The 23130-nt window shown below is 51.5% G+C and overlaps 1 protein-coding gene across 1 annotated transcript; it reads left to right on the top strand.

Annotated features, from left to right (window-relative positions):
• Positions 1–12702: 12702 nt before the first annotated feature.
• CTSB (cathepsin B) lies at positions 12703–22883 on the top strand. Its single transcript, XM_031603801.2, has 10 exons — positions 12703–12859; positions 16834–16985; positions 17100–17185; positions 18103–18217; positions 18461–18579; positions 19328–19413; positions 19972–20118; positions 20749–20865; positions 21267–21395; positions 21484–22883. Exons 2-10 carry the CDS (start codon positions 16860–16862, stop codon positions 21579–21581), a joined length of 1023 nt encoding a protein of 340 aa, XP_031459661.1. The 5' UTR covers positions 12703–12859; positions 16834–16859; the 3' UTR covers positions 21582–22883.
• The last annotated feature ends 247 nt before the right edge of the window (positions 22884–23130 follow it).

Here is a 23130-nt window from a genome sequence, read left to right as displayed (position 1 = left end):
TGAGGTTATAGGTGGGATTTCAGGGGTCAGCACTGAACACATGGGAAAACACATGGGAAGCACAAGGTGGAGAAAAAAAGTGCACATTTTTTCTGTTCAGTGAAATCATCATTATTGGTGATGATTTTGGAGGCCAGGCAGAATCATCTCACTGGCCATTGCCAGCCCCTGTGCCATTGGCTGGGCCATCCTGAGATAAAAATGAACCTCAGAACATGAGGGGAGCCCTTCTGTATCTCAAGCACAGGAGAGAAAAGTGGGTTTGGATGAGTCTGTGATAGATGAGTTTGCAGCAGTAATGCTCTCATGAAGGCAGTGGTCATTCGTTGCACAACTTCTTACATGGGCAGCTACTGATAGGAAAAGGGGGAGGGCGAATTTAAACTAAAGGAGAGGAGATTTAGGTTAGCTATTGAGAGGAAATTCTGTGGTGAAGCACTGAAATGGGTCACCGAGAGGAGCTGTGGGTGTCCCATCCCTGAAGGGGATGGCAGGAGTTGGAACTGGATGGGCTTTAAGGACCCTTCCAACTCAAGCCCTCCTATGATCTGTGATTCTATGAAATGAAGAGTGGTGTTATAAAGCCAGCCAGGTACTGTAAAGAGAAAAAAGTCCCTCATTTTTTTGGAAATTCTCTCGTATCTATACATAAGTACAACATATCTGTACCCATGCTGTGTAGCTTCTTAGGACAGAAGACTCTTGCCAGCTTGCCCTTTCACTGTCCAGGTAAGTGAGGAGTAGAAGAGTTTCCCTTAGGGCCCCAGAAGGTTTTCCAAACTCATCCATACAGAAGATAAGCAACACGGCAGGACTGCAGGAGTTTGGCATAGTCCAGAGACACCTCCAGTTGCTTCCTTGCCCAAATGCTTCTTATTCTTTATTGTTTTCTCTCTTGTAGACCACCAAAGTGGGGGGACCTGCTCTGAGGGGTGATATGTGCACCATGGAAGTATGATGGGCTAATGGTACAGGGGTAAGAGTCCAACTTCTGTGGTCATGGAAAGGATAATGCAAGTGGAACTTCAGTCAGCTTGGATGGACCAAGGCACAACTGCACCAGAATTAGAAACAGGACGGAAATATATTGGCCAAAAATACATAGAGTAGCGTTTGCTGAGCATGATGCTGGCTCTGGAGGAGACAGATTAGCATTCAGCCATGCATGGATTAGCTCTAGGATTCACTTGTACGAGCCATGGGGAGTAGAGAGAAGAGGTTCCCCCAATGGCTTGTCCTCCTTGAGAAGTCTTAAAGCAAAACTTTTGATTCATTTATCAACACTGCCAGTAAGTGCATGCAGGAAAACTTTCAAGAGGGTTCTGCACCAGCTCAGAAGTATTTCTGATCCATCTTCCAGGCAGTGAAATAAATACTGAATAAAAAAACAGTTTTTTTTTTTCTTGGCTATGACTGCCTGAGCCAATATCCCAGCAAACAAGAGGTCAATAAAGGGTCAACAAGAGAAAGTTCCTTATTTAAGGTTTGGCACTTGTTCAGCTACAGCATTTGGTCTGACACGTGGTGGGCTGGTCTCTGTTCCTGCCACTGAATGGCTCTTCAAGTCTTCCTGCCTCAGTTTACCCACTTGTGAGATGGAGGCAAAGGTAACGCAGTGTCCCAGAGATGAATACTCATGAAGATATGGAGCAATTGAGGCTGGAGGGGACCTCATGTGTCTGTGATCCACCACAGCTCCAGCCAGGGCAACCTCGATCACCTGGGATCTGAAGGAGGTACCCAGGGTGCCAGACACCATTTATTAGAAATATCTTAGAAAGTAGTCTTTATTGTGTCTTTACAATAACAGAGGCTATCTCGGGACACAGACTCTTACGGAAGAACCACTTTCTTTCATACTGAAGAAAGTGTTTTTTGACAGAAATAAACCACCCACAGAAACATCCTGTGGCTCCGATGCATTAGTTTTCCCTCGAGCAAAGCAAAAAGCAAAAGCATTCTGCACGAAAACCCCTTCTGTAAAAAAAAAAAAGTCTACAAAAAGTGATTTTTACCTCTTACCATGCACACTTTCTTCCCGGGGGGGATGCAAACCCATTTCTCTCTGCCACCCCAGTGAAAACAAAAGCTGGGGGTCCACCTCGACTGGTCCCCAGGGTGCCCAGCCGTGCCTGCCGAGGCCGTGGGAGTTTGGCTACTGTTATCCGGCTCTTATCAGCACTCATGTGCAGCCTGTCACCGATCCCACTTAGCTCAGTGATCCCGGGCTGAGCCCAGTCTCCAGAGGACCCCGCTATCTCCGGACTGGCGGAGACCTTGGCTGGGATTGGCGTCTTCTGACGACAGAGGAGCTGCCCCGACTCCCAGCCCTGTCCTGTTGCTTCTCCCGGCTCCTCTCTCAGGGTCTGGCAAGGGTTTGCCTGCTTCTTGTTGACCAAAATAGCAGCAGAGATAAAAAATCCAAGCATGGTGGTGAATTTCCATTCACGAATGCAGCCTCCCCACCCTCTAGGACAGGACAACCTGGCCACCACCACCCCCTGCTCCCCACCTTCTCCCTCCGTACAGAGGAGCAGATTGTGTCTCAGGGTTGTCTTCTTTTTCAGGCTTTCTTTTCAGAGGTGTTTTACCACCTCTGGATCTCGTCCTTGCCCATCCCAGGCAGCACCACCTCATACCCCGCCATCTATGTCATGCCCAACATGTCCACATCCAGACCCACCAGACAAGGATGCATGATGCCCACTCCAGCACACACCCAGAGATACCCAAAGCAGCAGTAGGATGCTGAGGGACAGACCCTGGAGTCCCACATTCTCACAGCTGCCCAAACCACGCCTGGAAATGCTAGGGGACTTTGGCTCCCATAACCCAGATATTATCATCATGTCATGTCATGTCCCATCCTGTGCCAGAGAGATGGGGAAGCACAAATTGAGGAATGACAATGACATGGTAATGGCAACCCCATCACACAGCACTGTCAGGAACAGCCCTGGAGCAGGTTAGCAGGGCAGTTCTGGTGGGCCCATCTGCCTGCATCCTGTGGGTAGGGATGCTCTGCCCCATCTCACTGCTCTGTAGGATTAACCTCTTCATTTCTGGGGTCGTCAATACATCAGATCTGTTGGTCAAGCTACGTTGACAGGACCCCCATGATTTCTCTTACCAAAAAAAAAAAAGGAAATAAACAAGAGTCTTTTTCTGCAGTCTTTGAGGACTAAGACTATGCCTTCAACCCCATCTATAGAGCACTGAGCTGAACAAGCCTTGAACACAGACTGGCCATCAATATACGAGGGACCATCCCCAAAAATCTCTCCTGGAGTGAACAGGTCTTAGACCTTCCAGCATCCCAAGCATTGAGAAACAATTCTGAAGGTCCACTGTGCTATGTGTCCCTCATCACACCTATCTGTGCTCTGGGGAGGTCTGCAGCAAAGAGGGCAGTGGTGACCAGGGTGGAAGATGGCAAGGACACAGGGAAACAGCCTCACGTTGTGCTAGGGGAGGTTTAGATTGGATATCAGGAAGAAAGGGTCACTAGGCATTGGAATGGGCTGCTCAGAGAGGTGCTGGAGTCCCATTCTCTGGAGGTATTTGAGAGATGTGTAGACATGATGCTTACTGACATGGTTTGGTGGTGGATTTGGTACTGTTGGTTGGCAGTTGGATTTGATGATAGTATTGGTCATTTTTAATCTAACAGTAGTGTGATTGTATGATTCTAAAAGGAACCTTGAGGCTGAACAGACTGGGGACATTGGCACAAATGTCTGCTATGTAACATTACGTGATGTTTCCTCCAGAACTGTGGGTTCCTACCAAGCCCTGTCCCCCAGAAAACCCCTTCAATTGGGCTGTCTATCCCAAGAGCAGTGCCTCAGTCATGGCTTGATGGAAGCATGTCCCTGACAGATCACTGTCAGGATTTCACAACAGGCTGATGAATGGTTTTGCACGTGAATTCAGCCAGTCAGGAACAACCCCACATGCAGACCTGTAGGATCCTCATCCATCACCCCACACCTAGCTTTGGGGACATTTTCTTAATGCAATGACAGACTTCTACGGACCACTTTAGTCTTGGTGACTTCCTCTTGCAGCACGATATCTGCTGTAGGAGAAGCTAGAATTTCAATTTCCATGCTTTCCTCCATGATTCCTCTATATTCCTCTTCCAGGTTCTTCTCCTTATCTAGCACCACTTTCCTGTTTTTCTTCCTCACCCAGCACCCTCCAGCCTCCCCGGCTCCTGCACCATTGGTTCCTGTCAAAACACTTCCTCCTCTGGCCGACGTCCTCCTGCAGAGGCCATCCCAGAGACCATGGGCAACCCAGGATCTTCAATGGAAGAGTGGTGGCTCTGACCCTGCACTAAAGGAAATAGCATTCGGCGGAAACAACAGCCCTGGGATCCCAGAATAACTCTGCTATGGGCTACCCCGGGGATGCAGAGGTAAGCAGAAATATGCCTCCTTTGGAGGTCAGGGTAGTTCATCTGAGATGTTTGTGCATCTTCTGGCATAAACACTGGTCCTGGCTTTTTCAGTGGGTGCTTATATCCTTTTTGGGACAGTCGTTTGTTCAGCACCGCAGTAGAGAGGAAGATGGGGATGATGGTAGGAGGGCCAAGTCCTGACACAGCAGTTCCCAGCAGGAGGTCCCCACTTTTGTGGTGTTTGTTCCCTTGGGTGTGTGCCAGCTCAGGGCTAGGACATCACTTTACTTGATGCTGGAATGACTCAGGACCATGAGATGGGGCCACCTCTTGCAACACAGTTGAGACCTTGTTGGACACTTGGTGGACACACGGGGCCAGGATGACACAGCCCATTCTGTGAGCTCTCATTATTTAGGTTTAGATTGGATAGAGGGGAAAACAAAATTTGCTGTAAGGGTGGTGAGGAACTAGCACAGGTTGCCCAGAGAGGCAGTGGATGCCCCATCCCTGGAGACACCCAAGGTCTGGGTGGAAAAGGCTCTGAGCTGTAGGTGTTCCCTACAAGGAAATGGACTAGATGAACTTTAAAGGCCCCTTCCAACTCCAACACTTGTATGATGATTCAAAGCCCAGGCCGGATGGGGCTGTGAGCAATCTGGTCTAGAGGGAGATGTCCTTGCCTATAGCAAGGGGTTGGAACTGGATGATTTAAAGGTCCCTTCCAACCCAAACCATTCTATGAACCTATGATTCTATGTTGATGGTGATGATGATGGCTAGCATCCATCATTACAACTCTTTATCACAGGAACTTCCTGCACCACTGTGGTGTCCCAGGATGAAGACCCAGGGTCAGACACGGATGATGAGCTGAGGTCCCCACCATGCAGACACATCTGGAGATACCAACAACTCCATGAACAAGGGCTGTCCAAGCCATGTGCTGGGACACCTACTCCCTCTCTCCACGTGAAAAAGGCTACCTCATGGGAAAACATCTTCTCCTAAAGAGTGGTGATGCAGGGCACAGCTGCCCATGGAGCTGGTGGGGTCAGCATCCCTGGAGGTGTTCCAGAACCATGGAGATGTGGCTCTGAGGGACCTGGACAATACACATGGTGGGTGTGAGCTGGAGTTGGGCTTGATAATCTTAGAGATCTTTTTCAACCTTAATGATACTATGATAAAAAAAGACCCACTTCAGCTTAGCCAACACGCTACCTAATCATCCAGGAATCAACTCAACTATCAAATTTCCTCCTAAAAAACAAAACTTCTCCACAGCTCCAGAATACCACAATTTTACACGTTCACTGTTCCCATCAAGTCGAACTTACTACCTTCCTCCTGCTGTATATATTTAGCTGGTAGGAAAATGCTTTGTGAGGCAGCAGGGGTGGTGAGAACTTGGAAAGGAGCCCTGGGTGAAACCTGACTGCTCTGTCCCAGCACGGCTGTCACGAGATGCTCCCATCTCTCCCCCAGATAATCCCACTGTGAAGCTGGGAAGCTGTTTCTCATTAGCTCATGTTCTGTGTATCATTGTTAGGTCTTTAGCACCTCTGGGCTTGCTGTGCAGGAGGCTTCCCAAACCTCTGCAATCTTCATCTCCAGCTGGAGTTTTCCAGGATTCTTTCCCATTTCCATTGCCAGGAGATGATCTGGAGCAAATCTTCATTCCCCTGTCCCTCCTTAACATCCCTTGGACACAGCAAAGGGACTCCCAGCCTAAGATGGAAATGGAAACTCTTGCTTGTGAAAGCAAGATTGGTGCACCTGAATAACTAAAAGTGCTTTGCCACCTCCACAGCATCATTTAACAGTGAGACCAGAGAAAAGTAACACATAAAACCTTTCCAAAACCCCATTTTCTCCTCACTTTTTTTGCATCCCTTGGCAAGCCCTGTTCCCAGCTGGACGCCCTGCTGCCCCAGCCAGGAGCTATTTGCTCAGACCTCTGCAGCTGCAAAGATTGAGCAAGCTTCACAAACACGTGGGCTCCTGTTAGGCAGTAGCAGAGATTTGGTCTTCTTGCCACTGAGATCTTCAGGTGCTCAGCTTCCTGTTCATTCCTGATGCACACACCTCTGGCATTTTGGAGGTATTTTGTGCTGTGATGGCAGAACTCCTTGTTTGGCTGCCAGCAGGTCTCTGCAATGCTCCCTTCAATATCTGCATTGGGTCAATAAGAGCTGTTACAGCAACGGCAGCACCACAGGGCTTGGACTTGATTCAATCTCTCTTGTAGGCAGAGATATAAGGATTCAGCAGCTCCAACAATTCACCTCCTCCTGGTTTTCCATCCCTTTGAAGGGGATTTGCCTTTGCCTCATTCAGGGAGGGGCAGAAAGAGGAGAGGACCACCTGAACAGAGGGACAGAGGCAATGGCCACACGTGTAGGGTTGGGGTGAAGGTGAGATGAACCCCCCACCCATCTCTGCCCACTGCTGGAGGATGGACCTTCCCCTCAGGAGGTAAAAATGGCATGGGATGAAAAATAGAAAAATATCCCGGCTCCTCAGGGGAGCCATTCCCGAAGAGCTATGGAATGGGATGATGGAAATCGCCTCCGATGAACGGGACTTGCCCAATGTGTTGCCAGGAGCAGCTTTCGCCGTGCCCTGGGAAGGTGCAGCAGGAGCCGGGCAGCTTTCAGCTCGTTGCAAAGCCTTCCCTGACCACGAGATGGCATGAAGAACCACCGAAACTCCGAGCACAATGGTTTCCCTACTGCTCGGGTCCCAGCCAGTAAAACCCAAAGGTCCCCAGCTGGGCTTTGCTCCTAGGGGAGCACTCCTTCACCAAACCTCCCCATCAGCCTCCCTCTTCTGCATTGCTTTCTAACTACATTCCAATTAAAGCATCCAAGCAGCCCCAGGCTGGTTGGTAGGCAGCCATCTCTCCCAGTCTGTGGTCCCACAGCAAACCCTCCCAGCACTTTGTCCTTCCTGTCCCAGCTCCTTAGGAGTGACTCCAGTTTCCAGTCCCACCATTCTTCTTCCTATTTCCACTTCTCCCCTTGGGGCTCATGTATAAATAATGCAAAGAGCAAGGAATAGGGTTACAGGCACAGAACGGGTCCCTGGAGGCCAGCAGTGCACTAAGGATGCAAACACGTCATTGAGCACCTGGCACGGTGCCTGCTGAGATAACCTTTCACCAGAGCACCACAAACACCCGTTTCTGAAGAACACTGGGACGTTTCCCTTCTTGCAAGGAGGCAGCAAGCCTTCTCCCAGCTTTGCAGGTGGAAGGAGGGAGGTTGCCCAGCAAAGTGGCTGTAGCTCAGCCCCAGAGACCAAGGCTGCTGCTTTCTCCATCTGGGCTCTGTCAGATTGTGCATTCTGTAATGGGGAAGCTGATAGAATCACAAGATGGTTTGGATTGGAAAGGCCCTTAAAGCCACCATGGGCAGGGACACTTCCCATAGACCAGGCTGCCCACAGCCCCATCCATGGCCTCGGGCACTGCAGGGATGGAGCACCCACAGCTCTCTGGGCAGCAGTGCCACTGCCCCACTGCCCTCACCGTGCAACATTTCTTCCTTATAACCAACCTAAACCTACCTTTTTTTTTTTTTTTTTTTTTTTAGTTTAAAACCATTGTTCCTTGGTTGATGATGGCTCTGCAAAAGAGCTGGTGTCTCTCTGGTGATGCACTGGAACAGGTTGCCCAAGGAGGCTGTGGATGCCCCATCCCTGCAGGCATTCAAGGCCAGGCTGGATGTGGCTCTGGGCAGCCTGGGCTGCTGGTTGGTGACCCTGCACACAGCAGGGGGTTGGAGCTGGATGAGCATTGTGGTTCTTTTCAACCCGGGCCATTCTATCATTCTATGACACAGCTTCTATCCCTTATATCATCTACCCATGCCAAACACAGACAAGCATGTTAACCTAAGAGTATTCCCAAAAAATGTGTTTCATGTAACGAGACAGAGGCAACTTCAATGACAGCAATAAGATTCCGGACACTGCTCTCAGCCACAGGGTTTGGGTGATGCTGTGTGGGCTGTTGGTGTTTCAAGCACCTGCAGAAAAATGCTCTGCATGCAGATTTTCACAGTGCGTGTCAGTGCCCTGGTTGCTCTCCCACTTCTTCTTTTCAGTGGATTTCCTCCCCCAGGGGCAGCTGGAGGTTTCTATCTGAAGCATGAGGGCTGTAGCACTCCAGTTCCTCTTATGCAAACACATCATCTGAGCAGGGGGAGACCACAGGAGGGACAGCCAGCTCTCACTTTCCATCACAAGCCAGGGCAGAGATGGCAGTCACGTGTCTCCAAAGTGCAAGCTCAGCAAGTGATAAAGGGAGGAGGTCAGGAGCTGGTGCTCACAGAAAGGGGCTGAGATACAATCATAGGTTCATAGAATGGTTTGGATTAGAAGGGATCCTTAAGATCATCCAGTTTCAAGCCCCCTGCTACAAGCAGGGACACCTCCCTCTAAACCAGGTTGCTCACAGCCCCATCCAGCCTGGCTTTGAATCATCATACAATTGTTTGAGTTGGAAGGCCCAATCTGAAAAGCTGGGGCAGGAGCCCCTCCAGCACAGATGGGCAATGTTTACTGCCATGGATTAAAAAATCACCCAAAGTCATGGAGGTAAAAGCCACCCCAGGCTGCTAAATGCAAGGCTCACCAATGACTTCCCCAGAGCCAAAAACTGCTGGGAGAGCTGGCCAAGATGCCTGGTGAAAGTCAATAATTGAGGAGGGCAGTTCCCATCCAGATGCTGCAAAGGTCTCTCGCAAAGCTGATGTAGGACAAATTTTACTCATCCTCCTTTATATGCTAGGCATGCAGAAAGAACTTTGCATGAGAGAAGTTTGGCACTCACTTGAGCACACTGTAGATGTAGTATGGTCAATTGTTTGCTTGAAGTCAAAGGAAGATGGACATCAGAGAGAGGTGATGAAGCAAGGGAACCAAGGGAAACCTTTTGTTACAAAATACGGAAAATCACAGAATCATAGAATGGCCTGGGTTGAAAAGGTCCACAGTGCTCATCCAGTTCCAACCCCCTGCTATGTGCAGGGTCACCAACCAGCAGACCAGGCTGCCCAGAGCCACATCCAGCCTGGCCTTGAATGCCTGCAGGGATGGGGCATCCACAACCTCCTTGGGCAACCTGTTCCAGTGTGAAAATGCTATTCATGTTTAATTTTGAGAAGGATTTTGCCTTGCCTAAGAGCCAAAAATTAACTGTACCCCCATTTTCCAAAGCAAAGTTGGGATACACTGGGAATAGAGATCCTGAGTGGTTTCCCCTTCATCCTCCTCCCTGCCCATAGCAGGATATACATTTCCAAGCAACAAACAATATTCCTGCTTTTAACTTCCCATGCCATGTATGATTCTGCTCTCACCATCTCTCAGTTGTGGGTTCACACAGATCCAGACTCAGTGCCTCCCAGCCACAGTGAAGCTTTTTGCTTATGTCACCCATTCCTGAGTCACGTCCCAGCAGAGTCACCCGCTTCCTCGTGAGCACACTGAGTCACCAGGGCTTGCACAACCGGAGTTCCCTGTATGCAAGGATCTGCTGGGAACCAGAGGGAGGATGTTGTTGCATGGATCCAGAGTGATAAATAACACCAGAAGGGACCTTCAGCCTCATAGGGAGCTGTAAAGCAGAAGGGGCTTAGAAGGGGGAGGACTATTAACAGCCCCCAGCTGCTTCTGGTAAGCAGAAGCCCAACAGAATTAGCTGACAGCTGGCACATTTGGGTGAGTTCTTTAAAGCCACGTGCTTCAAGAATGAGGATTTGAGTTCAGGAGATTTCAAGTGTGGAAGGGAGAACGTCATCAGTACTCTCCCAGCATTTCTTTACTATGTTCTTTCCTATGAGAGTGGTGAGGTGCTGGAACAGCTGCCCAGGGAGGCTGTGGATGCCCCGTCCATCCCTGGAGGTGTTCAAGGCCAGGTTGGATGGGGCCCTGGGCAGCCTGGGCTGGTATTAAACATGGAGGTTGGTGGCCCTGCATGTGGCAACAGGGTTGGAGCTTCATGATCCTTGAGGTCTCTTCCAACACAAACCATTCTGTGATTTCTCAGGCAGAATCCTGCTCATCAGTTGCTTTGACCTGGTTCTTTATCTGGTTTTGATAAGAACCATCATTATGCCCATCTTTACCCCACGCCTTGTGGGAGATGTTCTGTTGCAAACACATGCAGGGCAGGATGGGGAGATGAACCATCAGCAGAAGATGCTCCAGGAGGGCTGCACTGCCACAAAGCTCTGGGCAGCCTGGTCTGCTGGTTGGTGACCCTGCACATAGCAGGGAGTTGAAACTGGATGATCATTGTGGTCCTTTTCAACCCAGGCCAGTCTATGATTCTATGAAGGAATGAGGTGAGGGAAAGAACATTAAAAAATCTTCAAAAGAATGTACCACAGTGTTGTTTTGGCAGTCAAATCGTAGTGCTTACAAGCTTCCAATTAAGATGAATTAGGCAAAATGTGGAGGCACACATCCAGAAGGAACCTGCAGCACAGGCTTTGGGTTCAGGGAGAAGCATGCTGGTCTCCTATCCCAAACCAAACCAAGGTTTTTGCTTAGAAAAAGCTGCATTCCATACCCTGGTCCTGAGCAATAATTATGTGAGAAATGCAAAAACATGTTGACACCATTTAGCACTGTGTCATTGCATCTTTACTGCGTTCTTTGGCATTTTGGGTCAGTTTTTGCAAGAATTGTGGGCACCACAGATCATCCTAAAAGATGGTTTCATATCCCATTCCAGACCTCAAGATTGCTAAAGCTTCTTTTTAGAGAATGACAAGGCATGTTTCCTCCCCTATTTCCCATCTATGTGCATTATGGGAAGGGTTTTACATACAACTCATTTGGAAGGGTTTCTATTTTCTCTAGAAATCTGTAGGTTTTCCTGCTGCCATTTATACCTCGGCATGAGTTTTTGGCACATTCACATTTCAATGGCTGCTTTTGGTTTAGAAGGCTTTGCAAGACAGAGCAATCACAGTGCTTAATGCAAGGAAAGTGAGCATTTTGCTACTGTGTTTTCTGCTTGGATGGATGCACCGTGGGCAAAGGCCTTTGGATCTGTAACTGCCTTTCAGTACATTCTTTAACCAGCAAAGAGTAAAACCCTTCTCTATGCTTTTCTCTATGCTTTGGGAATGAAAACCATAATCCAAAAGCAAACACATCTCTAGCAATGTGCCCAGCCCAGCTGAGATGCTGACTCACACAGGAACCCTTTGCTTTACCCTTTCTTGTTTGCTTTTGCAGCCATCTCTGCTGGCTGAGATCTTGTTGACCAAAATCACCTGCAGGAAAACTGACTTGCAGCCTGACCTTTGCTTGGCGTAGCTCAGGGCTGAGATGCTCCCATGTTTGTTTTCCTTCTGTCCAAAGATTTCATTTTTTCTCTCTTCTCTGTAAGCTGTGCATCAGCATCTCTAAAACCCCACTGTGTTGTGCCTCAAGCTGCACAAGGAAGGGTTGTGGGGGAGATTAGGAAATATTTCTTAGAAAGAGCAGTGATGCTGTGGCACAGCTGCCCAGGGGAGGTGGTGGGGTCACCATCCCTGGAGGGGTTCAACGTGGAGATGTGGCACTGAGGGACGTGGGCAGTGGGCATGGTGGGGTGGGCTGGGGTTGGACTGGGTGAGCTTAGAGGTCTTTTCCAACCTGAATGGTTCTGTGGTTCCATGGTTCTGTAGTTCTGTGAGATGCACAACAAGCTGGCCATGAGCAAGCAGTGTGACCAAGAAGGAGTGTGGCCAGCAGGTTGAGGGAGGTGATCTTCCACCTCTACTCTGCCCTGGTGAGGCCACATAGACTCATAGAATGGCCTGAGTTGCAAAGGACCACAGTGCTCATCCAGTTCCAACCCCCTGCTGTGTGCAGGGTTGCCAACCAGCAGCCCAGGCTGCCCAGAGCCACATCCAGCCTGGCCTTGAATGCCTGCAGGGATGGGGCATCCCAGTACAAAAAAGACAGGGATCTCCTCGAAGGAGTCCAGCAGAGGGCTGCAAAGATGATGAAGGGCCTGGAGCATCTCCTGCGTGAGGAAAGGCTGAGTAACCTGGGGAAAAGAAGACTGAGAGGGGATCTGATCAATGTTTGTAAATACCTAAAGGGAAGTGGGAGGCCAGGCTCTTCTCGGTGGTGTGCAGCGATAGGACAAGGAGCAATGGCCCCTGCAACGCTGTCATTGTGTGACACAGGGGCTGGGTGAGATGCAGGCAAACTACAGCAGACAGGCGGATAGCTGCAAGGGCACGGACTCAGCAAAGCACAGCCCTATGGGTAGAGCGGGGGAGGGCTGGGGGCGGGCAGCGAGGAGATGCTGTCACGTCGGGGCGGTCCCTGCCGTTCTGCTGCCCTCCCCTCCTCCTTCCCTCCCCTCCTCTTTTCCTCCCCTCCCCTCCTCCTCCTCCTGCAGCCGCAGTGAGGCCGGGCGCGGTGCGGAGCGGTGCGGCGGGGCAGGTAGGAAATGGGGCTCGGTGGGGATCCGAGGGTGGGTTCACCCCATCCATAGCTCGGAACGTGAGGGCAGGGCTCTCGTGTCCTTCCTTTTTCAGCCGCTTTTGGTGCTTTTGCTTTGGGCTGAGGCTGCGGGTGAGCTTTGTCTCAAAGGTAATAGCGCCTCAAAAATAAGCGCCGTAACCCTGCAAGGGAGAGGGGAAATGGGGAGGAAGCCTTGTTTTCCTAATGGATGGAGAGGAAAACCTCGTTTTCTGAGCGCTGGCTGAAAGGACACCAGTTGGCATCGAGGGGATGGTGTTGGCAGCCGCTGCGGCCGTCCCATGATGCTTATCCCCACCCCCCTCCCCCTAAGGTGCTCATCCCCCTCATGGTTCTCCCCCCAGGATGCTCGCCATGGTGCAGCACAGCACTGCAGCATCGCCCTCCAGCTTGGGGCTGGTGGTTTTTTTGGGGGGGGAGGAAGAGGCTTGGGCAGGGTGAGGAATCTGGGCAGTGCTTGGCTGTGCAGTTTGTAGGAAAGGGAAGAGAGAAATCAGTGCGGCTGCATTTGGGAGCAGTTCTCTATGGGAACGCACATGAGTATTGCATCATAGGGTTGCCTGAGTTGGAGGGGACCTTTAAAGGCCATCTGGTGCAGTTCCCCTGCAGTGGACACCTACAGCTCCATCAGTGTTCAGGGCACTACTGTGACTCCCTTCTTTTGCCAGCCGTGTGCTGGCTTTCCTGGGAAGGAATAGGTGTAGGGAAGAGAGGCCTGCTTAAAAAAAAAATCCCCGTCATGCAGTGGTAGCTGTAATGCAGTCAGCAGGCTGTGGGTTTGGTGCTTGCCCCCAGCCAGCAAGCCAAGCAGGGTGGCCAGCTGGACTGGCTCACTGCTTGCACGCTGCCTTGTGGCTCAGTCATACACAAACACTGGAGCCAGAACAAAGGACAAAGCTCATTTGGGGCCAAGGGCTCTTGCAGGAGGAGGACACATGACTCGGGTGCCTCGGAGGGGTTGGTGATGGGTTAGATGTTATCTTCCAGAGACACTTTGGGATGGGTGTGTGGGTGCTTCCCTGCATGCCTGGAGGGATCTGAGCCCTGTGCTGAGAGTGCTTTAGGGCCCTGACTTATCTCCCAGCCTGAGAGTAGGTCATGTGAGCTGCGCTCTGCTTATTTTGGTGTGGTTTCTTTTCTGCTTGTGCAGGGAGAGCAGGGAAATGAGTCGTGTGCTCAGCTGGGCTGACGTGGAGAAGATCTCTGTGATGGGGTTTGCAGTGGAAAGTTTGCTCAGCATCTGCTGCTGCTGCAGGGAAAGCTGCAGTAGGAGGAGGCTGAGCATCTCTGGTCTGTGTGTTTATAGCTCTTCTGTGGAAACAGGGCAGGGAACTTCTGACTTTAGCAGGGATGGAGAGGGGCGACGCTTCCTCCTTGCAGGCAGATCTCACCGCTGCAGCTGCTCAGAGTGCTATCAGGCTGCGTGCTCAGACAGCCCACGTTTCCTCTTTTCAAGCATCCAGATGGTTGAATTCTTTAAGTTCTGTGTGGGGTCAGGTGGGAGGTTAGCTTGGTCTTCCTTTGGGAAATGTCATTCCAGGATCCCAGATCACAAAGTGAGGGGCAGGGGACTTGAAGACCAGTTTTGCCACAACCCACAGTGGCCATGCTGGGTTTTGAGCCTTTGTGGGTTCTGGCAGCAATGGATTCCTCCATCCATATATAGGAGAGGAACAGGGAGGTTTGGTGATAGGGTCCTGTTCCAAAACCGAATGCAGCTGCTGCTTGAATGGAGAACTTCACCTTTCTGTGTTGCTTGCTAAACAAGTCTTGTGGCTTTTGCTGCTCATTTAGCCTGCAAGAGCTGAGCAGGAGCAGAATGCAGGCGCACCTGGAGCTGCTGTGCTTGGGGACAGTGCTAGGTCGGATGGGACACCAACCCTATGGGCAAAGATGGGGCTGGAAGGGGGAGAAGGAAGAGCAGATTTCTGCAGGCGCCGTGGCTGATGCCAGTTTGGTGTTAGAGCTGCTCTCGGGGCATCTGAAATGGCTGCACAGCTCCAGGGCTGGGGGAGGAGAGAGTGGTTGTGGGGGAAGAGAATGGTGTATGATAACGCTGCTGGAACTGTTGTGCTCAGCCTTATCTGCAGGCACGGAGAGATGGTGGCAGAGCTGCACGTGACTTCCCCCAGGCGGAAATGCATCCTGGGCTCTTCTATAGATAGACTGGGCCTCTTGCTAAATCCGTGGGGGCTGGGAGGGAGGAATCACATGAGAGCAGGGCTTTCCCTTTCTATCTTCACCCCAACCCTACACCGAATCACGGGGTGCTCGGCGTCATCCAGCTGGAAGCACCAAACCCCCTGACATCCCTGCTAGCACAGCTTGCTGCAGGCTGGGGAGGGGCTGCTTGCTTACTGCAGTGGCTCTGGAGGTTTCCATGGGAAGAAGTGGCTGTTTCTGGCCCCCAGCCACCTTTTGGGGCGTAAGCAAACTGTGCTGCATGAAATGCAAGAGCTGCTCGAAAGGGAAAGTGCCAGGAAAGGAGCGGTGTCTGCTTTCGGTTTGGCTGCAGCTCCGGTGTGCAGCCCGTGTGGGCTGTCTGTGTGGTCACTTTTGTGAGCACCCTGCTGCAAACAGATGGGGATCAGGTGGCTGCAGGCCTCACAGGGGCCTCCCTTCTGTGCTCTGCTCCAGGAAATCCAAGCTTGGCTGCTGGGAGGGTGGAAGGGGGGGTATTTATAGCCCTGGAGCAGAGCTGTCCTTGTGCCAGTGGTGGTGGGGGGGCTGTGGTCCGATGCTGCATTCAGCTGAGGTGGTGTGGAGGGACTGGGCACATCCTGGGGGGCAGAGGGGTTTAATTCCCCTCTGCTGTTGCTGCATGGGGCACCTGCAGGTGCAGAAATGCTCCGTCGTTGTCCAGACACTGACAGATACATCCACACCTTGCACACCAGTGTTTTGATTGCCATTTTGCACCATCCTATACGAGAGTGGCTTGAGAGACCTCAGGGACCCATCCTCTGGCATCGGGTTTCTGCTCTGGGAGAAACCTCTATTAAGCAAATGCATAGGGAACGCCTTTGTAGAAGTGATATTAGGGGTGAGTGGACCCTGGTGAGAGCCTGGTCTGGTGGTTGGCAATCCTGCCCATGGCAGGGGGTTGAAACTAGATGATCATCGTGGTCCTTTTCAACCCAGGCCATCCTGTGATTCTGTGACCCACGCACTGCTGCATGCAATTCTGCTGAAAGCATCGAGAGGCTGCAGGTTGGGGGGGAAGAGTTCATAAATAGTGGAAAAATAAAATAAAATAAAGCAAATAACTCCTTTATACTGTTGGCTGCAGCCGTCTGGGCTTGTTGCTGGTGGAAAGTAGGGCACTCCTGCTGGGCTTGCTTCTCTGGAAGGGCTGAACTTGGCTGCAAGTGGGTGGAGGCAGCCTGTATGGGGCTGTGTGTGTATCTCCGTCTTGCAGCTGCAGGGCAGCTTTGGCCTGTTGGGGTTTAAGCCTGGGTTTGCAAGAGGGAAGAGCGGGGTGGTTGGCATGGCCCCGAGCTGCTGGAGCTCAGGGAGCACTGGGACACCACTGTGAGCCATAGGGATGGGGTTTGGGGGTGCTGTGTGGGGACAGAGGTTGGGCTCATTGATCCCCGTGTGTCCCATCCAACTGGAGGATGTTCCAGTGAGCTCGTGGCACTGCAGGCCTGCAGTTTGATCAAGTGTTTCCTTCTCCTAGCCCTTATCCTTTGGTTTTGTGGAAGTAAAGGGCAGCTTGTAATACCCTCCAAGTTCAATCCCTTGGATCTGCTTCAAAAGGGACTTTCTTGCTGCTGCTAATCCTGCAGGGTCGCCATGTCTGATCGCTTCTGAGCAGCAGGGAGGGAGTTATTAGCGTGCTCCTGTGTCCTTCCTGACCTTTCCTCCCACATGGTGCTCTGTCAACCAGAGCTCACGTGGGGACATCCTCCATCAATATCCAAATCTGGGTGCAGGTGCAGTGTCCCATTCTGCAGCCAAGATGTGGCCGTCCGTGTCCATCCTGTGTGTCCTGGTGGCCTTCGCCAATGCCCGCAGCATTCCTTACTACCCACCCCTCTCCAGCGACCTGGTCAACCACATAAACAAGCTCAACACCACCTGGAAGGTGAGTACTGGCGTGGGCTTGGGGGTACATTGAGGGACAGCCTCAGTGGGACTCGATAGATGTGAACTGGGAGTCTCACCACGGTGGCTGCATCAAGGCTGTGTCTCTTCCCAGGCAGGGCACAACTTCCACAACACTGACATGAGCTATGTGAAGAAGCTCTGCGGCACCTTCCTGGGTGGGCCCAAGCTCCCTGAAAGGTGAGTTATGGGAGAGAGTGGGGGGAGCCTTGCAGGAGCTGCTGTGGGTGCTCCTGGAGTGTCAGTAGGGGTGGGGAAGAGTCTTCCCCTGCAGGCTGTGAGTGGGGTTCCTCTGGATGCAGCTCGCTGGTGGGTATCTTGCATGGGGTTAGGCACAGGAATATAGAATCATAGAGTTACCAGAGTTGGAAAAGACCTCCAAGATCATCAAGTCCAACTCATCCACCTACCATCAGTATTTCCCCACTAAATCGTGTCCCTTAGTACATCATCTGAATGTTCCTCCAAGGATGGTGACTCCACCACCTCCCTGGGCAGCCCTCGTCCACTCAGTGGGTCGCTCCATCATAGAAGGAGATCGGGTTGGTCAAGCAGAACCTGCCTTTCATGAACCCATGCTGGCTGGGCCTGATCCTCTGGTTGTCCCACACATGCCATGTAGTCTAACTCAAAATGATCTGCTCCATAAGCTTCTCTGGCACTGAGGTCAGGCTGATGGGCCAGTAGTTCCCCAAATCCTCCTTACAGCCCTTCATAGAATCAGAATGGCCTGGGTTGAAAATGACCATAATGGTCATAGTTTCAACCCCCTGCTATGTGCAGGTCGCCAACCAGCAGACCAGGCTGCCCAGAGCCACATCCAGCCCGGCCTTGAATGCCTGCAGGGATGGGGCATCCACAACTTCCCTGGGCAACCTGTTCCAGTGCTTCACCACGCTGTGTGGGTGCGTCCTGCCAGCTACTTGAGTGACTGTGTAAGTTGTACTCCTTGAAACTCAAAGCACTGGAGGAGCTGCTGACCTGGCCTGAAGACTTCAGAAGTGTTTGTTCTCCTTCAGTAGTCAAATAACAAGAGTACTCCTCCTCCAGGTCACCTTCAGAGGCCATAACAAGCCTTCTCTCTTTCTCCCTTGCAGGGTAGATTTTGCTGCAGATATGGATTTACCAGACACCTTTGACTCGAGGAAGCAGTGGCCCAATTGTCCCACCATCAGCGAGATCAGAGACCAGGGCTCCTGTGGCTCTTGCTGGGTAAGGACATGATGTCTTCGGGTCATGTTGGTACAGAGTTTGGCGGACCAAAAGCATCCCATTGAGTTTTTCCACTGAGCCCTATAAATGTGGGCACAAGGGATCCTGCACTGAGGTTTGTTCCAGCCAGGTTCATGCTTGCCACGCTCATCTCGTCCCCAAGAGGGGACAGAAATCTGCCTGGTTTCTCTTCCCATGGGCAGCTCTAATGGCCTTCCCTTGTTTTTTGGGGGCTGCCCACAGGCTTTTGGTGCTGTGGAAGCAATTTCGGACAGAATCTGTGTTCACACCAATGCCAAGGTGAGCGTGGAGGTGTCAGCGGAGGACTTGCTGTCATGCTGTGGCTTCGAGTGCGGCATGGGGTGAGCTGTTCCTGGGACTTGTTTGCTTCGAGGGTGGGTGGGAGGAGCAGGGACACAACCCAGAGATGCCTAATATTGATTCATCTCATCTCGCCCCATCCCTGCAGGCATTCAAGGCCAGGCTGGATGTGACTCTGGGCAGCCTGGTCTGCTGGTTGGTGACCTGCACATAGCAGGGGGTTGGAACTGGATGAGCATTGTGGGCCTTTTCAACCCAGGCCATTCTATGATTCTATGATCTTTTAAATCCTCCCAGTCAACAAGAAGCCACTCCAGGCATTTGTAGGTGCTAGAGTTACATGGGGACGTAAAGGAGTCTGCATGGACTGAAGGTCCCTCTGGGCCACATCCCTCCTCCAGCATCAGTCTGGTGATGGTGGCTCATGTGGAGATGGCAAGCTGGCCAAAGGATCTTCTGCTAACCACAAAGCCTTGGTTTTCAGGCACTAGCCCTTTGCCTGTGGCTTTTTGTGGTCTTTGGGAGCAGGGCTGGGAGTGAGGTTTTTCAAGCTGAGTGGTTGCTGGTGGCAGGTGATCAGGGAGATGGTGAGGAAGCTCCAGGCACTGCAGCTTTGAGATTTGCAGGCATAGGTTCTCTTAGCTTCTTGCTGTGAGGCTTTAAAGGATTGATGTACAGAATGCTTCCCTCTATTTATCCCAGACTGGCTCAGTTGCTCCCTCCTCCCTCAGAAAGGGATGGTTTTGGCTCCGAGCAGGCTGGAGCTCATACTGCTGCCTCTTTCTGCAGGTGCAATGGTGGTTACCCATCTGGTGCATGGAGGTACTGGACAGAGAGGGGCCTCGTGTCTGGGGGACTCTACGACTCCCATGTGGGTAAGTCCTGGTGCATACACTGCTGAAAGCAAAGAGGAGCATCTCTGCTTGGTTATAGGATTGTTTCCTTGAGGGCATGCTGGCCTGCATCCTAGTGGCTGCTCCCTCCTTCAGGTCTGAGCCTTGGGCCCATCTGGCTCTTGCTGTCCCCCAACTGGGACAAAGGTCCCTGAGCAGTACTCACCTGCAGGAGGCCTGCACAGAAGGCAACACAGTGGTCAGACCTGCAGCCCCACAGGTCTTTGCTTTCATAGTCTGGGCAGGCCTGAATTAGGCTGTGAATGGTTTGGGTGGTTTTAGACCAGTTTAATATGCTTTGGGTGAGAGTGAGAATCCTTCTGACAGATTTCCTTTTTGAAAAGCAATTTCCAGGCTGGAAAATTGCCCTGATTGCTCATCTGGTGATGACCTACTCCTGCTCTCCCCCACTGATCCATAGGGTTTCTGGGTCAGGAGGGTCATACCCTTGCTCATGGCTTCAGATGTCTTCTCTAGCATGGCTGTTGGGGATGGGGGCACTGGGGGACTGTCAGTTCATGGCACCTCTGCCCTTGCCAGGCTGCCGGCCCTACACCATCCCACCCTGTGAGCACCACGTCAATGGTTCCCGGCCACCCTGCACTGGGGAGGGAGGAGAAACCCCCAGGTGCAGCCGGCACTGCGAACCTGGTTACTCACCTTCCTACAAGGAGGACAAGCACTACGGTAAGGGATGTGGCCTCCAATGCTGCTCAAGAGCTCCAGAACTGCTCCCTGAGGGGCTGGACCTCTTCTGAAGCAATTCAATGGTGGTTGGTTTGGGTTCTTGGGCATCTTCAGGATGGGTGGTTCTTGAGGCACACATAAGCCTGTCACATGTGCTTGTTTGTATTCATAGAGGTGGGGGAGCTGGTGTGGGTCCTTGTGGATTCACTGCAGCTGCTGTGAGCTCATGCCATGAGGTGAGTCCCCTCACTGCTGTGATGGTGCCCGTGTCTGGGTTGAATGGCAAGGTCCTGAGCCCCCCTGGAGGATGGCCTTGATGCTGCTCCCTTCCTACCCGCTGCTGGTAGCGATATTCTACATGTGGGGTAGTCTGGCTGCTGCTTGGAGATTTGTCTTAGCACCAAGTAATTTGTTTTGTTTTGGAAATGAGGTTGGACAAGAGGTACAGAGTAGAACTTGGGGTTAAATCGTTCCTTCTGCAAGTGGGCTGGAGCCCACTTTCCTTGCTGGGCTGTGGCATGATTTCCAGAGTAGGAAAAACCATCATGGCATGAGGTCACTGAGTCATGGTACAGCCATCCCAAGGTCTGATGGGCTGTGCTGATAGTAGGACTTCTTTTACCTTGCCAGGCATCACATCCTATGGTGTCCCTCGCAGTGAGAAGGAAATCATGGCTGAGATCTACAAGAATGGCCCAGTGGAAGGAGCCTTTATTGTCTACGAGGACTTCTTGATGTACAAATCCGGTGAGCATCAGCACCAAGGCTTCACCTGCTTCATCTGTGTGGCTCTTTCCCTAAGTCTGAAAGTAGTTTCAAGTTCACAGTAGAACTGCTGGAGTTGGAAGGGACCCTTAAAGGCCATCTGTCCCATTCCCTGCACTGAACAGGGACACCCACAGCTCCATCAGTACTCACAGCCCATCCAGCCTGACCTTGGCTGTCTGCAGGGATGGGACACCACCACCTCACAGGACAACCTGTGCCAGTGTTTCCAGACTCTCCTTTATTCCATTTTTAAGCTATTTGTTTGAGTGCGTTTAACAGAAAGACCCCACTTTCTCATCAGGTCTCTGGGGTTCTGTATAGAATCCCTTGGAAGCCATTGGTGCTGTACAGCAGAAGGCCATTGACGTGTTGCCTTGCAGGGGTGTACCAGCACGTGTCAGGGGAGCAGGTTGGAGGCCACGCCATCCGGATCCTGGGCTGGGGCGTTGAGAATGGGACCCCATACTGGTTGGCTGCCAACTCCTGGAACACCGACTGGGGAGATAACGGTGAGGAGCACAGAGCTGTTGGTGCTGGAGGGTTTCCTTGGGTGTTTGGTGCAGAGGGAGGTGACTTCTTTCCATGGTGTCCTTCCAGGCTTCTTCAAAATCCTCCGAGGAGAGGACCATTGTGGCATTGAGTCTGAGATCGTGGCTGGCGTCCCCAGGACGGAGCAATACTGGACGAGGGTGTAACCATCCTCCTGCATCACTGCCGATGAGTTGATCACACCACAAATAATCCCAAGTCCCTGACGCTTTTAACTGATAGCGGGTTGGGCGCAGAGCCCTCATTCTTAAGAGACTATAGTTGAGGTTCCTTTAATTAAAGCTTTTTATCTTTTTATTTCGTTCTGGTTTTAGTTGTACGGTGGAGCTGGAGGAGGCAGGTTCTGTATTGGTGTGAGCTGCTGTCTGCAAGCCCTCTGCTCCTGGTGGGTCGCAGCTGGAGGGCATTCCGTGCTCAGAGGACTGCTGGAAGGCTCTCTGACCCCCATGTGCTGTGGTTTTTGGGTATCCTGAAACCCTTCCAGCCTGTTGTATTACTGGGAGGATGTAAATCATTGTGCTGGAAACAGGGACTTAGCAGGGCAGCAGAGATGGGAAATGCAGGTTGTGTCCATGCATGGCTTGTGCACTTGTGGCTGGGCTGGTCCAGCTGCTGTTGGCACCCGAAAGGAGCAGGGTGTGCAAGAGAGCTTGTGCCTTGCTGGATGGGTTAGGACTTGGTAATGACAAGAAACTGAAGAACCTGATGTGGGGCTGGCTCTGGCTGGAGCTGCATAGAGCCCCTCCTGCCTGTAATAAGTCCTTTGTGCATTGCTCACTCTGCTCCATTATTTTGGCTGCTTTTTTAAACCACTCATTTTCTTTTTTAACATTTTTTTTTTTTTTCTTTCTGCTGTAGTCTGGGGTTATTGATCCTAGGGAAGGGCCTGGCCTGAGCTCCATGAGCCTTTGATCAAATGTCCTGCAGCACTTGGGAACTAGAAAGGGGAAGCTGCTTCTGTCAAAGGCAGCTTGGTTGTGCTTTGGGTCATGCCTTGGCAAGGGTGCTGCTTTAGCATGTTGGTGTGGTGCTTTGGGACTGCAGACCCTGAATGTTGGGTTCAAAATGAGCGGTGTTCCCCAGCTCTGCTGCAGGGAGCTCATGCAGATGCTTGCAGGTATCTTGCTAATTTGCACACCTCTAAAGCTTTCTTTGAGCCACAAGTATCAAGGAAGAAATAACCTTATTTTTTCTTTTACTGGGGGGGTGGGAGGTGTAATAACTGTAGGAGGAATCGTGTGATCTGCCAGTGCTAACGTAATGAAAGAGCTTTTTATTTTCTCTTAAAGCACAGAGCATATCGGTGAGCTAAGGCCACAAGGCTGACATGAGTGAAGCAGGCTCTCCCCTTGTACTGTAAAATAGCCCCATCCCTCTGCTTACTCATTGAAACAGAACTTCCGTGTATCTGAATGAAACAACTGTGCCAATAAATGATTTCTCCAACACCTTGTGGTCACTTCTGCTTCGTGAGCTGAAACAACATCAAACTGTACATAGCAGGGGGGTTGAGACAAGATGATCATTATGGCCCTTTTCAACCGAGGCCATTCTATGACTCTTCTCGTTGCTTTGCTGTCGTGGAAGCCAGGTGTGACCCTTTCATGCATGTCTTCATGTGAGTGCAGGCTGTGCTTGCTCTGGCTGTGCTGGGGACAGGGTGGCTGCAGCCAACAGGACACCTCCAGTCCCAAC

Source organism: Phasianus colchicus, chromosome 2, assembly GCF_987193195.1.
Source record: "Phasianus colchicus chromosome 2, bPhaCol1.hap1.1, whole genome shotgun sequence".
In the NCBI taxonomy this organism is placed as follows: domain Eukaryota; kingdom Metazoa; phylum Chordata; class Aves; order Galliformes; family Phasianidae; genus Phasianus; species Phasianus colchicus.
Note: the sequence above shows the minus strand (reverse complement) of the source record. Positions and strands in the feature narration are given on the sequence as shown.

Bases quoted from the DNA above. Each gene is read 5' to 3' on its own strand.
- CTSB (XM_031603801.2), top strand. From the start codon at position 16,860: ATGTGGCCGTCCGTGTCCATCCTGTGTGTCCTGGTGGCCTTCGCCAAT. The intron at 20,866-21,266 runs GTGAGCATCAGC...GTTGCCTTGCAG, and splicing joins CTTCTTGATGTACAAATCCG to GGGTGTACCAGCACGTGTCA. The intron at 21,396-21,483 runs GTGAGGAGCACA...GTGTCCTTCCAG, and splicing joins CACCGACTGGGGAGATAACG to GCTTCTTCAAAATCCTCCGA.